General features: G+C 36.8%; 1 protein-coding gene across 1 annotated transcript in view; it reads left to right on the top strand.

The window, feature by feature from the left end:
• LOC124619168 (WD repeat and FYVE domain-containing protein 3) overlaps positions 1-12,076 on the top strand; it is a 297,546-nt gene that overhangs the window by 197,778 nt on the left and 87,692 nt on the right. The window contains exons 36-39 of the mRNA XM_047145406.1: positions 1,216-1,380; positions 1,491-1,771; positions 3,126-3,246; positions 9,053-9,230. Coding sequence (XP_047001362.1) covers positions 1,216-1,380; positions 1,491-1,771; positions 3,126-3,246; positions 9,053-9,230 — 745 coding nt within the window. The remainder of the gene's footprint in view (positions 1-1,215; positions 1,381-1,490; positions 1,772-3,125; positions 3,247-9,052; positions 9,231-12,076) is intronic.

Below are 12,076 nucleotides of genomic sequence, written 5' to 3'. Positions count from 1 at the left end.
ACATCTTTGTCATGTTTAACTGTTTTTCGGTTTACGAGGCACATTTCAGACATAAAATACCAGGGTAATCCCAAAAGTAACATCTCCTATTTTTTTTGTAAGTACATAGACCTGTTTATTTCTACAATGGTTTACATCAGTTTACAGCTTGAACATTTAGCTATTTTTCAACATAATCACCATTTCTGTCAATGCATTTTTGTAGACACTGTGGCAGTTTTTGTATGCCCATGTCATACCAGCTTGCCGCCATCTCTGCGGCTTTGGCAAAGAAGGATGCTGCCACTGGCGTGATTATTGCTTGTTCTCAGGTGTAAAGTGGTATGGCCAGGTTTTGTCACTCGTGACAATTGAGTCCAGAAAGTTGTCCTGTTTGGCTGCAAGACGATGAAGAAATGCACTGAAAGCATCAACTCATTGCCGCATGTGGTCCTCAGTCAGCATACTTGGCACCCATTATGCGCACACCTTCCAGTAGTTCAATGCTTCTGTTAAAATTCTGTGAGTGTTGCTTCGGGAAACCTCAGGAACCACATGCTTTGCTCAACCGTCAACACTGTCTCCTCAGAAATTGATGGTCTCCCGCTCCTTTGTTCGTCGTGAGTTTCGGCCCGACCAGCTGCAAACTCTCTACAACACTTACGAACTTTTTGATATCCATGCACAACTCACCATACACTTCCGTCAATTGGCGATGGATTTCAATCAGCGCAGTGCCCTTTGCATTCTAAAACTGAATAACTGCGCACAATTCTCACTTAACGGTAATATCCAACGGGAGCTCCATTCTCAACGGTTGCCAAGCCAAGACTGAGCACCTCAGTGCAGTGTGCGCATGTTTGTACATAGCGCGTGAAGCACTCTTCATAACAGTGTGACCAACTGCCACACAGAGTTCTGTACTTATAAAAAAAATAGGAGACCTTACTTTTGGGATTACCCTCGTAATAAAGCAGAGGTGCTCTTATTTTTCTGTTGTAGACAAAAGAAACTTTCAAAATGCTTGCATAATTATATTTAATCTTAATTGGTGAGCATATACGTACTGTATCAGTTCTTGCATAATCATTTGGTTAACATGGGAAGGAGGTGAGAGAACGTAAAATTTTAATCCATATCACTTACAACACTTTGTAGTTGAAAATAATGAATAATATTATCAGCGTTCATTATCATGAATATGATTAAAATGTGTTACTTTTCTTTTCATTATAGGTGTTTAAAATAACACTTAATTCACCAAACAACAAAGCTCCAGATTTGACCACTGTAAGGGAACAAGTGTATGAATCAGCTACCCGCCTGTGGCTCAATTATGTGGATATGGAAAGAAAAGCATCTTATAGGGTTCCTTGGGAATTACATAATCAAATACAATCTGTAAGTGTACATTTTTCACTGGTTGTTTCTTCTTGTTACTGATATTAAAAACATTTTCTAAAAATTTGATCTTTTATCAGTATTATTCAGAATTTATTTCAACCTTGCAGAAAATCCAGAAAGTTACTGGTGGCCTGACTCGCTTGGCAAGTCGAACGAAGGTGAAAAAGGAGGAAACGTTGCGTGTAAAACAGTCCCATCTATCTATGGTTGACGTTGCCACGTACACTCTCAACCATGTCAATTTGGTAAGGGAGTTGGTAGAAATACGGGCAAAGATGCATCACCAGACTCAGACTCACACTCAACGATACGTATTCGAGGAGTGGCTGCAGACTGAGACGGAACTGACACGAGAGCGGGGCCTTTGGGGTCCAGTCACAAGCAGTCGGTAAGTTGGCATTGTCAGAGTGTTGATGTTAATTGTAAAAGTTTTGTGGAAGATGTGGGTACAGATTGCTTTTGCAGCCATGCATTTTGTGCAAGACCAATTATGTTGGGGAGTATGTTGAACTAACAGTTGCTTCATTAGTAGAAATCGTATGAATGGTAACCTACAAATTTTTCTTACATTTGAGGTTTTTTCTTATATATGTATATCATCCTTCAAGAAGCCTGCATGTATCATCCTTCAAGAAGCCTGCCCACCTCAGTTTCATGTTCAGTATGGTCATAATTACATCTTTCACTCCAGTCTCCTCCCAGATAAAACCGTTTTTCTATCATTCGTAGTAATTCCCATCACTGAAGTTGATTATGAGCAGTACTCACATTTGGAATGTTTTTCACGTTGAAAGACTGTATTCCAGGGCCGTAAGTTATTAAGATCTCAGAAAGATTGTCATCTGCAGAGCGTAACAACTGAAACAAGCTGTGTTTACGTAATTACTACATATGTATTTTGTCTCATTTTAATTGGTTTCTGTTTGAGTCTACGGAAAAAACAAATGATGTTGATGAATTCTGGCAGTCATGTGGTGCAGATGATGTACTGGTCAGGCACCACAAAAGGTTTTTTGGTTGGAGTATACACCATTTTCATTGAACAGCAGTCTATGCTTGAGTGATGACAAATTGTTATGAAGATACCAGAATCAAAACTACTACTATGTATGAGATTCAAGCAGCGATTCGTATTTGAAGTGAGTGAAACTTGACACCTTTGATAAAAACTATGAAATCTGTTACATTTATGAAGACGAGGTAATGGATGAACCAGATGGATTAAATTGTGTACTGTAGATTGAGAGAAACAAAGCTGGTGTAAAGATCAAAGCAGGTGTCTACCATAAGTGGCTGAAGAATTGGTGGACGGGGTTGAAGCTGCAGGCTGAGACAGCTTATGTTCACAGTGGTGACTTGTGCAATTTAACTGTAATATCACAGTAAAAGAAACTGTCTTTGATTGTTACCATCAAAGATTAGAAATTTATAGGACACACATATACAGAAACCTGTCCTGCTACGAAAAGTGTCAGTAATTGAGGATTTGAAAAGTATGTGTGGACACATACAATAACCATCACTTTTATTGTTTGTTTGCATGTTTTATTTTTTATTTTATAACTTGTTTTACATCTCAATTTTTTCTTAATTGATCTTTCAAATGGTAGTAATGTTTCTCATAGTATTCTTTTGTGCTACTTACAGAACTTACTGATCTCAGTACCACCGTGTTGTTTTCCCCCTCAATTTAGGGAATTATTTACTTACTCTATGTTTTTTTATTTTTGTTTTCATTCCAGGTTAGATAAGTGGATGCTAGATATGACTGAGGGGCCATGTAGAATGAGGAAGAAGATGATGAAAAATGAACTGTTTTATATACATTATCCTTACAGACCTGAACTTGAAATTGGAGACAATGTAAGTAAAGTAGTAAATCAAAGCCTTGAATCAAAATTAGTAAGACAGTACTGTGTGTAGTATTTGAAGGCAATGAAATGATTGAGCATTTGTAGGTCACACTACCACAAGTGATATAATCAGCAAATGTATGGTAAACATGTATATTAAACTGCTCATATTATTAATGTCTTTCATATTCTCTTTCATTGAGAGAAGTGCATTGATGAATCATGAACACTTGCATATGTTGCCATCATGACATTTCCAAAATATAAAGGTGGAAAGAAAAAAATACAATGTCAGGAATTTTAAGATACATATTAAGATATTAAATTTATGATAATTGTGAATAATGCCAAAATGATATATGTGGATAGTCCCAAAAAAAATGATAAAGTGTTCAGATCATCATGTCACCTGTGTTTACATGAAATCACAGTCTGTTTGAGGCTTCTTTATATCACAGCATTGGTCAACATGACATTTTGTGTGTCCCTGTATATTGAAGCACTGCTTCGTTAGGAGAACACTCATCCATTGTCACACAGCTGATATACAATGCTGACAAAATCATTAATGGACACCTAGAGGAGTGGACCTATCATCTGGGATCTAGTCATAGGACATGTTCTTAATGCAATGGATACAATTGAACATTTCAATGGTCCTTTCACAATTGGACAATGTATTTATGTTCCTCTCAGTCAGTAATAGGTGGAGTGAAGAGCATATACATACTATAGCGTATATAGCAAAGTCTGTGCAAATTGAAGACATTGCCCACTTGTGCCTGACTGTACATGTTTGTGACACGCTTGAGTTCAGAGTGAGTGTACTGTGATCAACTGAGGCACAATGAGGAGGGATGATGCCATCAGATTGGCTCAGATTTGTCTGTAACACTCCATCTGGAGCCCAATATTCCCCTTAGCTTACGGAATTACACTCGGATCATTTTTGATTGTACTTAACAAATGTAGCATATATTTTTGACAAAATTCACATCTAAATGTTTTCTGTTTTTATATCATTAGATGTACATATTAAAAAGATAGTCATGCTACATGCCTGAAATGAGGCCTTAGTGCCCAGAAATTGGCTGCTAGAAAAAAGAGATGACTGGGGAATTATTTGACTGGAATGCTTGCTTTAGCAAAACGGAATGCTTGCTTTAGCAAAACTTCAACACTCTTCCCGAATTTAAGTTTTCAACAAATGATTGTTTCTGCTGAGTACCAGCAACATTTTCCCATCGGTGAGCACAGTCCTTTGATTTAATGTGTTCCTCGACATTATTTTTATTTTCCCACACAATCTGATAATTACAAAAGCTGCAGGATATTTATTTGGACCATTTATAGCATTCATGTGCAACCCATATCCCATATCTGACAGGAGTACAAATAGAATCAATGAAGAACTTAGCATAGAAACAGAACCAAAAATAACCAAGACTGCTTTTATTCTGGAATAATCAAAAATAACTCAATTTGCACATTTGGGGGAGACTTTCAGCATGGTCAAAATACATTGACAGGTTTTGTTTTCAACTTGCTATAGTGTAAAGTGCAGGCACTATAAATTGTCAGTTGGCTTCAAATGTAGACAAACAAGAATTATCAAAATTGGAAGAAAATGAGCAACACACATCACAAAACATTTGGTAATGGCTACTGTGCAATTGCTTGTTGATATTGGCAATGCTGTAAACTACATAGTTCAGGCCCAACCTCTGTGTTTTAGATACACTCACCACCTAAAACTGCCACATGAAAAGGTCCCGCATTGTACCAACTTTTAAGCTTCTGCATGCAGACTAACATATGCATTTATTTGTTCCAAGATGGTAGGTCCCATGGCTAAGTGCTTTGGTGTACATTGTGCAGTGTGTATCTTGCACCAGTGGCATAGTGTGAGGGGAGACTTTGAGACTTAGTCTCCCCTGTATTCGTGCTTAAAAATGATGCAATAGTAATTCATAACGAAAATATAAACAACTTTCTACTAAGAGCATTCAATGTGCAAAGACATCAGGTTTGTAGCTCGTGCCGCCGCACCCTGAGTATTGGTGTATCTGCCTGCTTGAGACTCGACTGCTCTCAGTCTGTGCCTCCCTTCCCTTACCTGGCTGTGTGCGCCTGAGCATTCTTGACTCCCCTCCACTTCCCCTCTTCCACGAAGGCTGGTGCACTGCACTTGCTAGCAGGTATTGAGACTAGTCTCTGCCGCTTGTATGCTGGCTTTTAACATAGAAGTGAACAGTCGCGCGGTTTGTGTTCATAGTCATTCTTGGGTGATTTTAGTGCATTTTTCATTGTGTCGCCAATATGAGTGAGCCAGCAACTGTACGCCTTATAGAATTTTTATTAAAAACGCCTTCTTCTACATTAACGTATGAAAAAAGTGTGAATTGAAGTACAAACTACCTTCTTCTATACTCAGTGTAGTTTTAAGTGAAGCCAAATAAAAACACACTTTTCAGACAGCCTGGTACGCAAGGTATGCTCGGCTGACTGCGAATGCAGTTAATAACAGATTATATCGTTATATATGTCTTCTGTTTGGTGGTGAAAAGGAATGGTGCAATGAGGGCATTTGTACAATAAAGAACTTTGACAGGAAAGCACAAAAACATCAGACATCAAAACGTCACCTGCAGAACAAAGAATCATTTCAGTTATTGGGCAAAATTAGAATTGAGCACGCCCTTAATGAAGCCGCTCGTCTGACAGCAATGAAATACAATGAACAAGTTACATCCAGCAGGAGAGTATTGGCTCGTCTTATTCAGGCAATTGTATTTCTTTGTAAACAAGAACTAGCCTTTTGCGGCCATCGAGAAGACGAATCCTCCAGCAATAAAGGTAACTATCTGGAATTGTTGGATTTACTAGCTTAAGGAGAGCAGTTAATCCGAGACCATCTATCATCATCCTCAACCTTTAAATGAACATCTCCAGATATACAGAATGATGTAATAGAAATGATAACTCTGTCAGTTAATGAGAAAATAAAATCTGAAACTCAGAACTGCAATTTCATTTCGATTCAGGCTGATTAAACATTAGACGTATCATGTAAGAGTCAAATGAGTAGAATATTCAGGTACTGTATAGCAGACAAAATTGAGGAAAGATTTGTTGGATTTTACGATGTATTTGGAGATAAAACTGCTGAAGGTTTGTCAAACATTGTTCATGCATTATTGAAAGAATGGAATGTGGAAGGAAAAGTGGTTAGTCAAACATATGATGACACTTCAGTAATGGCGGGCATTGAAAGAGACTACAACAATTGGTGAAGCATTCTGTCCCTATGCGCTGTTTCTTCATTGGTACGCACACCAACTGAATGTGCTACTGTTACATGCCTCCAAAATCATATGACAAGTACGCATGTTTGTAAGTGATCTTACTGCATTCCATTCGTTTTTCAGCAAAACATCATAACAAACTGTATTGCTAAAGGAGACAGGATTTAAACTGCCACTTGCAAGCAACACTCGCTGGAGCTTTCGTTCCAGGGCAGTTTCAACATCTAGTCATTTCTCATGGCTATATAGTGTTTTTAATTATATATTTGATACAGACTCTCAGTGGGACCCAGAATCTTTGAGCTGTGCATTGGGAATGAAACGACGGATGGATGATCCTACATTTGCCTACTTGCTTTGCTTCTACTGAGGGTGCTTTGTTTATGTTGATCATCTCTTTAATGTTATTTAGTCAAAATCTGTCAATATAACTGCTTGCCACAATGAAATAAGAACTGTTTTGAGAAACTTACAACAATTAAGAATGGAAACATTCGTTGATGAATGCATTAAATGCAGCTTGTGTTTGAATGACAACTTATCATTCTGTGACAGTCAGAAGACATCTCTCGGGTGACTAACTTACAAGATACTGGATTTGGAAATTGTTCAGATGGAGAGAAGGTTTCAAGACTTTCCCCAAATTCAGTTTGTTGAACTTTTGAAAGAAAAGTATTTCCCGAACTATCGAAAAGAATTCCCAAAGTTGAAACTGCTTCAATTATTAGAACAGTACCCTTTTTTCAAACAAGAACAAGTTGAAAATGAACTGTGTAACATATACGCTGATGAGAAAAAACACTTATCTCCAAGAATCCTCTTAAAGAACATTGTCAACAATGATTTAGATTCCGTTTATGAAGAAACAACGAAGTTCCTGTGTTTGGTTTTGACCCTACCCGCAACTACAGCAAGCAGTGAACGAAGCACGAGTACTCTTAAGCGAGTGAAGAATTATTTAAGGGATTCAATGTCCAACTTCCGGCTGTCGTGTTTGAGCACGTTAGCAATAGAAAAGTCACTACTTGGAGAGCTATCCAGTAATCAGATCTTTGTAGACCGAGTTATAGACTTATTCGTGGAAACTAAAGACAGGCGCATTGCACTTGTGTACAAGAAAATGTAAGTGCTTCTTCTCTTGCTGCTGGAGTTCCACAAATTTGTCATCGTTTCTTGAACAAGTTAGTTATAATTATTATTATTATTTGTGGCGGTGGTAGTGGTAGTAGTAGTAGTAGTAGTAGTATTTGTTGTTGTTTTATTTGATAAGTTTTGTTTCATTTGTTTAAATTATTGTTTATTGTACTATTTTGTCTCCCTATAATAACTGCAGAGTCTCCCCAACCTTCCCAACCACGCCACGCCACTGTCTTACACACACAGCCTCAACTGCCCATAATCATTGTGGCATTAGAGCATTGAGCACACTGATATACCATTGCGTTGGCACTCTTCCTTTTCTGGAAAAACATTATTACACTCATTATCTTTCCAAACTGGTTATGTTCTTGATATTTATATTTAGAAAATAAACTTACATCAAACCATCTCTGATAATATATTTTGTCTGGACCCAACTGGGTGTAAAATATCACTTATTAGGTAAATTCGCTTTTTCACATTTTGAGTTGGGATTCACATCTGTATTTGAATTTATGCAAATACGAATTTTTCAAATCTCTGCTTACAGGAGATAAAAGCTTGAAGCAAACAGCAACAAAATTTTAGAAACCATTAAAAGTTTCACTGGAATGTTAACTGGTTACCAGCCGATGTAGTGATGGTTATTCACTGACTGGGACATCACATTGCTGTTTCACTATAACATGCTCTGTTTTATTAATTATAGCTTATGTAAGAAAATCTGTCAGCACTAGTGTGAATATTATGAGCAAAGAAATAAAAAATCTAACAGTAAGAAACATGTCTTCAAATTATTCTCTGCTAACATAGTAATCACATTGAACTGTCAGAATGTTATTGACTTGTTTAGGATTGAGCCTGCTTTGTGTATATGAGATAAAGTTCTTCTTTCACCTACTACATTAGAGGCTGGAACACACAACACTCTTTTTGCTAAAACAGATGTCTCCTCTCTATCTCCAACAGATACTTTTAAGTTTGAAGGGCAGTCGCTGAACTATTGTTATTCTATGCCAAATTTTGACTTTTTCCTCAATGAGGCAGAGATATTCTGTCACCACTCATATTGTCTAGAGTTAATAAAAGCACTGCCAAATGCCAGCAACCCGGAGGCTAGCACTTTGCAACAAAGTACAGTTTACATATGCTGGGCGTGAAAAGTATTGACCAAGGAAGCTGGCCTATACTGATTTAAAGAAATGTACCCCGATATTTATAAATTTGTATTTATAATTGATTTATTGTGCAGATGATCCTTAGTGATTTTTCAGTTTATTTCATTAATTTTTTTATTTATTTTAATTATTTTTTAAGCATTATGATTTAATGTTTGTCTCTTGTATTATGTATGTTTCTTGTATTTTATAGAGAGCACTGAAATACAAAGTTGCAACAAGCTGGGACAGTAAAGAGTTTTATCAGAAATACCGCCCCCAGACCTTGTTTGAGCGTGAACGTGACCCCATCATGGAAGCTGCTCTTCCTTCGGAAGAAACTACAACAGACATACAGCTGCCAGAGAATGGTGACGACATCAGAGACTTAGGTAAGTGTGATGCAATTTACATATTTATGCGACTAAACATTATAATTTTGATATAGGAGTTCACACAGTCGTTTGCTCACTCATTGGCCTTGAGTGTAGTCTGAAGTTCAAAGTTCACTCCCCTCATGGATTATGACCACTCAATAGCAAAGCAAATAAGAAGACTTTACAACTATCCATAGCTTAATACATTGTCATTAAATTCCTTAACAAAAAAAAGACACAAACTTGTGTTCCGCATCTAATGACATCATTATTGATAGAATGCTGAACTATAACTTTCCCTCCTTCCATTTAGGTTCGAGTCCCAGCTTCACATACAGTTTTAATCTGCTAGGAAGTTTTAAAACAGCATACGTTCCACTGCAGAGTGACAGATTTTTAATTACTTTAAAATTATTTATCATCATTCCTTTTAACTGCATAATTATTATTATTGTTGTTGATAACATGGTGGATACATGAGCTGTTAACCTGTATGAGTGATATTCCTCCAAAAGCTTGATGGTATGTGTCCAGTCAACTAGATTTTGCACATCAAAACAAAAAACATCTGAATGCCATTCGCCCCCCGCCAAATGATTTTAGAAATTCCAAAGAAATTAGGAATTTTAAGTATTGCCTTTCAAAGCTCTGTCAAAATATGACTGCAACAGTTGATCCTCTCTGTCTTCCAAATTGACTCCATTTCTTCTGTCACATTAACAGACTGTTCCTGCCCCTTTTAGAGACCTTCACTGTATTATTTCTGATGTCTTTTAGTCATTTCATGAGCTTGCAACTGTCTGCTTCAGATTGCTTTCTCTTAATCCTCTAGATTTGTCATGACTGCACTTCAAGGATGGTACCTCCATGCAGCAACATTTCTAAAAGTAAAGCAGTCACTGGTTGGGTGATAGCTTTCAAGAACTGTTCAAGTTTTGGAATTCCCCCCCCCCCCCTTTTTTTACACTTATTAATCTGTAATCTGATTTAAGAAACACTGCACTTTTGTGGATAAATTTTATGTTTTTCAGGTTCCATACTGTGGTTTGTTTACTTTTATGACTTAAGCAATCTACATTCTTCATAAAATATTACGTTAAGGAAAAACTGTTTGTTCATCACCAACTCATTGTTTCCTGCTTTATACTTTATGGTGCTACTTGTAGCTTGATCTGTTTCATTCAAGAGATTCCCGAGGAATCTATTGCAGTGTCTCACAGGTGTTGGTAACTTGCGTATTTGGCTGTGTATTACATCTTCAGATTTATCATAGGTGGCGGTGAAAGGACATAACAATGAAACTATCATCTTAAAACACTCCAATTTTACAGTTATATGTTATACACTTGTAGCAGCCTGTTAATGCTGTGGTGTTGCAACTGCACTGTCCCTTGTTTCTTTCTGACAGATTAACATGTTCAACATTATTTTCTTTACCATCTTTCTTACCTTTTTACAACTTTTGGTTTGTACACTTCTCTCTCTAGGTACCAAAGATTTTTAAGCTTCTAGACTTAGTGTCATTATTTATAAATGAAAACATGCAGTGTAACTGTTGAACAGCACCTTTTTTTTATCTTTTCAGCATGTTTTATATTACATAAGTTTTTGGCTGATGATTCCCTTATAATCCAATAAGTAGTCAACAAGACAAGTAAATCCAGTAGAAGATTTAAAAATTTGAGTTTTCCTTCATAACTATAATTTTAAGCAGTATTTTACAGATATTTTCCATTTAAAAATGATTTATTGAACTGAAAATATGCTGCTATATTGATGATAATAATAGCAGAGAAACCCGTCGTTGCCTTGGTATTTGTTTATAGCTGGGCATCCACGCCTTTACCATACAGCCTCTAGCCTTGTGCATAGTGTTTATGATATCATTATCTCCTGAACTGCATGTCTTACCCTATACAATGATACAATTTGTTTGATAGTACATTCAGCGGCATATGTAGATACTGTGTGCAAAATTTATTGCAAATACTGTTAGTAGCAAAGAAGTAATGAATTTACATGTCATGCATGATATGGCAGTTTTTCATGCTAGTAGTAAAGAAGTAATAAATCTAGTAGTAAAGAAGTAAGAAATTATAACACCATGTCACTTGCGGTACTTTTACTGAAAGAACAACAGAAAAATACTAAGTGATAAACGTTTTTCCTCTCATCATTTTGTTGGGGTTGTCCGTGAGAAAAAATTTCATAGGGTTTTAAATTATATGTAAAGTTTGTTGCAAGTTGCTCAGTGATCTCATTCTCAAATACTGGCTGAGTAAATCCTGGGAATTCACAAACTGCATGCTATGTTACTGTTTCATTCCACCCCTTTGATAGGTAATTGGTTCTTACCCCACAGTGATTGTCACCTTGTCATATTTCCACACTCACAGGAGAATTGGTGATTGAAGCATTGTGAGACATACTGCAATGAAAAATGAATTTGTTTTTAATCTATTCCACCCCAAATCCTGTATCATGTCTGTAACACTCTCTCCCCTATTTCTCAATAATGCAAAACTTGCTGCCCTTCTTTGAATGTACTCCATTAACCCTATCTGGTAAGGACCCACACTGCGCAGCAGTACTCCAAAAGGGGACGGACAAGTGTGGTGTAGGCAGTCTCTTTAGAAGATATGTTGCATCTTCTAAGTATTCTACCAATAAAACACAGTCTTTGGTTTGTCTTCCGCACAACATTTTTTGTGTGTTCTTTCCAATTTAGGTTGTTTGTAATTGTAATTCCTAGGTATTTAGTTGAATTTAAAGCATTTAGATTTGACTGATTTATTGCGAAACTAAAGTTTAATGGATTCCAAAGCACTCATGTGGAGGACCTCACACTTTTCATTATTTAG

The sequence above is a fragment of the Schistocerca americana genome, chromosome 1 (assembly GCF_021461395.2).
Source record: "Schistocerca americana isolate TAMUIC-IGC-003095 chromosome 1, iqSchAmer2.1, whole genome shotgun sequence".
Classification (NCBI taxonomy): Eukaryota; Metazoa; Arthropoda; class Insecta; order Orthoptera; family Acrididae; genus Schistocerca; species Schistocerca americana.
The sequence above is the reverse complement of the archived record's forward strand: the minus strand, read 5'-3'. Positions and strand labels throughout refer to the sequence as shown.